The 6,000-nt window shown below is 42.3% G+C and overlaps 1 protein-coding gene across 1 annotated transcript in view; it reads left to right on the top strand.

Annotated features, from left to right (window-relative positions):
• LOC138568883 (vomeronasal type-2 receptor 26-like) overlaps nt 1-4,531 on the top strand; it is a 109,406-nt gene extending 104,875 nt beyond the window's left edge. Inside the window, exon 4 of the mRNA XM_069646664.1 lies at nt 3,624-4,531. Coding sequence (XP_069502765.1) covers nt 3,624-4,531 — 908 coding nt within the window. The remainder of the gene's footprint in view (nt 1-3,623) is intronic.
• Nucleotides 4,532-6,000: the final 1,469 nt, after the last annotated feature.

Here is a 6,000-nt window from a genome sequence, read left to right on the forward strand (position 1 = left end):
CCCAGTTTCATTTTCATATCTACGATATGAGCCCTGGGCCTGCAGCGTCCAAGCAGAACTGGATTTGCACTCCTTTATACAAATATCGACCAACTCTTGCACATTTAGAAGAGCTGTTAAATAAATAAAAACAAGCTCCATACTGTAAGTGACTTCAATGTAGCAGTCCAACTAAGCCAATGCCTAGTCTGTGATGCCCAATGGAAGCCCTTATTTGTATATTTTTATGTCAAAGTTCTTAAATCTGGATGTTGAACCCTTATATAACGTCCTTCTCTTTAGATCCCCCTGACCTCACTGAGCCAAGAGGTAGGTTTGTTTTGCAAATTAAAAGGTTTATTAGAAGAATTAAACAATATATATATTACAATTTTATGAATAAAATAAGCACACTTATGAATATAACAGGGATCAACAATGGGTAATATTCCAATAGCACAATCTCTTAGGAGTATGGATATGAAGGGTAAGGTAGCAGAGAATACTTTTATGTGATACAAGGAAATGAAATAATGGGAAAGAATGCAACGCAGAAATAAACCTTGATATGAGTTCAATCAAAAGATAATATGGTCACTTTTTCCCCTGTGACTACTCACTCCCCCCACTATGCAGTATGAAGAGATGAGAAGAAGGGTACACAGGTTTCAACAATACAATCAAGAATGCAGATCAATTCCGGTTCCCCCCAGCAAGCTTAGCGAAAACAGGTATGATTTTAAAATATAGGTCAAAACGCTTTGGAATGTGATTGTAATGGATGGAAAAATATGCTAAAATGATTTTAATTTACTAAAAAGAGATTCAGGATGAGTAATAGATTGGTTCAGGTCAACACTAGCAATGATTCATGAATGATTATCAAATTGAAAATGAAATTCAGCAGTTGTAAACAAGAAAAAGCTATTCTTACAAGTGGTGAAATGGAGCTAAATTGCAATTAGCGGCACTCTTTCCGCTTGCGTAAATCGCGATAACGGAAAAACTATAATGAATTGGAATGTCGTTTTAGGTTTGTTGGAAAGCTGAGGCTCTGAGCTTTAAAATGAGCATTACATTTCGCTTCTAGGACGGTTCAAAAGATACAGACGTTTTTGTGAAGGTAGATTTACAGAAATAAAGTCAAGATTTCAGAATGATAAAGGCGCTTTTACAGATTTGAAATCACAGGATGGACACAAAATTCTAAATGCAGTTCTGGACAGGTTGAAATGAATGGAACAGGATTACTTTAAACTAAGAAATTGGTTCTGTACAGTTCTAGACTAGATACTCACTCCTAGGTTTGGAATGGAATGGAAATGGGCCTCGTCACCGATCTGGTCAGGTTTGGACTTCACTCACCACCGGATGGTCTCAGGCACTGGTTCTGCTCACAGCACGGGCTCTGGTCGGGGTCTGACGGGTTCTGGATACAGCGCTGCTTTCTGGGTCTGGACCTCGGTCCTAGCAGAGGGTTCTTGGCTAGAATAGAACAGCTCTGCCCAGCTGTTGAATGTGAGAATCAGGTTGCTAAAGTTCTGAGGCCTGCTGCGAAGGATTCTGCTTTTGGGTTAGGCCTCCACTTCAGGTTCTGGAGCTTGGTTCTAGAGTCTGGTCTCTGGATCTATCTCGGGTCTGGAGTCTGGATATTGTCTGGATCTGGTCCGGCAGAGTGCTTCGCAGGAATCAGTTGAAGTGGAAAAGGGAGTGTGTCCTTGCCTGTCCTAAGCGGTCTCTTTTTATGTGTTTTCAAAGTGGGTGGGGAGGCTGATTCTACATGACCAACCCCCTAAGGATTTAATAGGTTAAAGGATTCCCTGTGACCTGACTGGAGAAAGGATTAGCATGTCAGAATGAGTCAGAGTGATGCTGTGTTTTACAATCTAGTGAAGAAACTCCCCTTTGCTTTTACTTAGAAAATCAATTTTTCCCAAAAACATATTTCCCAGATACACAAGTTGTTGAGAATACATATACACCTCACAGTTGAATTAAGGCAGGTCTCTGTCCAATCCCCATGTTCCTACAAGCTTGGGTTCAGAAATGACAACTTATTTTCGTTCTTGGTGAATTTCTCAATATTGGTTCTACACCAAATTTTACACAGACATGCACACCCTCTTTGAACATATTACTGTAAGTTTTTTTATGTTTCTATCATAAACACTGTGTCTACAATATTAATAAATCCCAGAGTTTGGTCTCAGAACATCCCACGGCGTCCAGCTTAGTCTTGAACTAAGAGTGAATTTGTCATTTTAAGAATCTCAAAGTTTGACATTTTGGTCCACTTGGTGCAATCTGTTATAAGCAATTTCATAAAACATACATTTGCTGGGCTCTCTGAATCCAAAATGGTTTGTCTCCTTCCCCAGAAGCTTGGCTCTGACTCAGAGGTCACATGGCCTGTCTCTCCGAGAGCAGTTGCTGGCCAGTCACACCAAAATCAGCATATTCCATTCAGTTGAAAGACTCTATTGTCTCTCTTTCCTCCTGCCAGCATAGGAATCTTCTCCGTTTTAATTAACATGTCCATGCAACATTCTCTCCTGTTGGTGGGAAGGCCAGGTGTGAAGGGTTCCCATGGACAGAAGGCCTCTTGAAGTTTTAATTAAATCAGATTGCCTTCTAGTCAATTGCAACTTAGTTCCTTGTAAAAAAAAAATACATTTTATAAACTTAAAATAAGCAATATATCTTTAAATCAAGTCTCTTTCAACATGAAATCACTGTTTAGCACTCTATATGGCGTTTTGATGGAATTCTCTTCTTTGGCATATTTAGCTTCTGAAACGCAGCTCTCCTGTCAGAATTTTAAATCGCCAGCACCTGACAGAGATGCGTAACGGTACTACACCCATTTTTGACAGCTGTCTATCTTTAAAAGCGGATTTAACTTGATAGCATATGATTCTTGCTGACATTGTACTGATGTGGATTCTTGCAGTAGAGTAATGTGGAACACCCAACAAGAAGGTTTGATCTTTTTGGTGATTTGTGAGCCATGATTTTAGCACATTTTGACAATCAAAAAAAAGGAATTCCCAAACAGCTCTGGGTTGCTTTTGGCAATCAGTATTGCTATTTCCAAGTGGTTTCAGGCTACTGTGTGTGTAGCAGCCCAATGGTGGTTTTAGGCATTGATCTCCTGTGCTCACTAATATAGGCAAAAGTGGATGGCAGCCTATTTCTCAGATTTTCACTGTGCATTTTCTGGTGATTTCTGGTGAGCAGCATGCTTTCCAGTGGCCATTATGATTTTTCTGCTGCCAGCAATGCACAGTGATGTTGCAGGGCTTGGATGAGTGGGTTGATGCATGCCAGAATACATAGGAGAAATCATATTTTTATGGAGGAATCTGAAGTTTGCTATGCCACAAAGGACCAGGTTAGACCTCTGCAAATATTAAGAGTCAGAGCACACTTTAAAACTGCTCATCAGAGGGTACTCCATGAACATCTAAGGGACGTGGTTCTCTCTCGAGGCTCTGAGCATGCTGGAATCAGGCATATTCTATGAACACATATTTACAGTCACAGATCATCTTATTTTTTCTATTTCAGTGCCTGTTCTCTTCCTGTTTACCTTTCTCTTTTTTAATAAGCTTTTGTGACACTAAACTGTTTTATTTTCTATGTAGATATGGCAAACTGCATTAAGTGCCCACGAGATCAGTGGTCGAATGAGAGAAGAGATGCCTGTATTCCACGGATCATAGAGTTCCTGTCCTATGAGGATCCTCTGGGTGTGGCCTTATTTTCCATTGCAAGTTTCTTCTCCCTCCTCACTGCTGTTATGCTGGGAATATTTATTAAATACCGCAACACCCCTCTTGTTAAAGCCAATAACCGGGATCTCAGCTACACTCTCCTCCTCTCCCTCATGCTGTGCTTCCTCTGCTCTCTTCTGTTTATTGGGCGTCCTTCAAAGGCATCCTGCCTCCTCCAACAAACCTCCTTCGGCTTGATCTTCACAATTGCTGCATCTTCTGTTCTTGGAAAAACCATCACCCTCATCATTGCTTTTAAAGCCACAAAGCCCGGCAGCAAGTTCAGGAAGTGGGTGGGCACCCGAGTGTCGAGCTATCTACTGCTTCTCTGCACGCTGGTGCAGGTGTTGATCTGCACCATGTGGCTCATTCACGCTGCCCCGTTCCCAGACATTGACACCACATCAGAGACAGGGAAGATGATCTTACAGTGCAATGAAGGCTCCGTCATTGGGTTCTATTCTGTGGTTGGTTATATGGGATTGTTGGCTCTTCTGAGCTTTATTGTTGCCTCCATAGCTAGAAAGTTACCAGATAGTTTTAATGAGGCCCAGCTTATCACCTTCAGCATGCTGGTGTTCTGCAGTGTCTGGGTCGCCTTCATCCCAGCGTACATGAGCACCAAGGGTAAGTACATGGTGGCCGTGGAGATCTTTGCCATCCTGAGCTCCAGTGCTGGGCTCCTGGGCTGTATCTTCATCCCCAAATGCTACGTCATCCTCCTAAGGCCGGAGCGGAACACCAAACAGTACCTAATGGGGAAACACGCAAAGACTTGAGACCTCTCGGAGTACTTTATGATATGACCCAGCTAATGAATGACCAAACACACTATTTAGAACAGAGCATCATTTAACAAGGCTACTTTTTTATTATTATCCACTGTGTCTGTTTTGAATTTAGCCTTTGCAGCTTACTTTGCCTATTTTGAATTCTGTCCACTGTGCCCATTTTGAATGTAGGAGTTGCAGCCCACTGTGCCTATTTCAAACTTAGCCTAGCTTAGTATACGCATATGCCACCACTTAGAGGGTACTTCAACCTAGAACACGGCACCTCTTACATAATTCCACATCATGAGTACCACAGCCCGTAGCCTGCTAATGTACCTATGTCTTCTGATCTTTACCCACCAGACAACTGTCAGTAGCCCTCCCATAGCGCTCATCAGAGTTCTAAATAACTCTACCATTACATCCCCAGCCACCCCTACCATTATAGAACACCCAGATCTGAGTCCCTTAAGTGGGCCTCAAAGCAATCCGTCCTTCTTCTAAGCGCTTTATTAATAGGGGTCATGGATTTATACAGTACTGAATTTATCAACCACAAAAGGACAAACGCCTGACTTGACCCTGCCTGGATCTGTGTCCTGCAAGCTGAACACAGATATCGAAAGATATCACTTAACATAGAGGTATCTTACTAGTGAATCATTGTTAACCAAAACACGTCTTACAGCTCTTCCATATGCTTCTTGTGCAGATGAGAAGGGAACTAGAAGCCCTCTCTAATAAACAGATTATATGAGAAGCTGGTCCCACACTCCCTATTTCCATGAGACCTCGGCTCTGTCACTCATATTAGATCCTGTAACTATTGCCCAGGCAGCAGAGGGAGAGAGTCAGGTGCATCACAGGTCAAAGCCCACCATTCCCTAATTCTCTCCGTCCAACCCGGAGCCCAAAAGCAAAGTACTCACTCTTCAGAAAGCACCTGAAAAATATACTCTTTAGAAAGGTCTTCAACTGTGAATCAATGCCACTGAAACAAGAGAGATCTCGCTATATCTCTGGCATGGGAACACTGTGTTAATCAAGGTTTGAGCAACTACATTTGGTAGCACAAGTATGTTACAGATGATGTCATGAGGATGCACGTGGTGAGATGGGCAATGAAACTGGCTTCTCAGAGGGTGGAGCAAACTACTTGCATCTGTTGCAAGAGATACTCCCATGTGGGGCTATGGATGATTCTATCATCAAGGTATGTCTTTGTGTATTTTTCTCAGAGGGCGCAGCAAACTAGCTGCATTTGTAATGTAATGTAACAAAATGTATAGAGCGCAAGACTAAGGCCAGAAGGCACCTTGGCGCTGAAACAGCCGGAAACACAGAGAGGTGCTAAAAAGAAAATGCAGACCTCCTTAACAGAGGAAGGTCTTCAGGGCCTTCCGAAAGCAAAGATGACCTGGGATCTCTCACAGGTTTACAGGCAGAGAGTTCCATAATGTAGAGACCAAAACCAA

Source organism: Ambystoma mexicanum, chromosome 2q (assembly GCF_040938575.1).
Source record: "Ambystoma mexicanum isolate Mex_15411 chromosome 2q, UKY_AmexF1_1, whole genome shotgun sequence".
Classification (NCBI taxonomy): Eukaryota; Metazoa; Chordata; class Amphibia; order Caudata; family Ambystomatidae; genus Ambystoma; species Ambystoma mexicanum.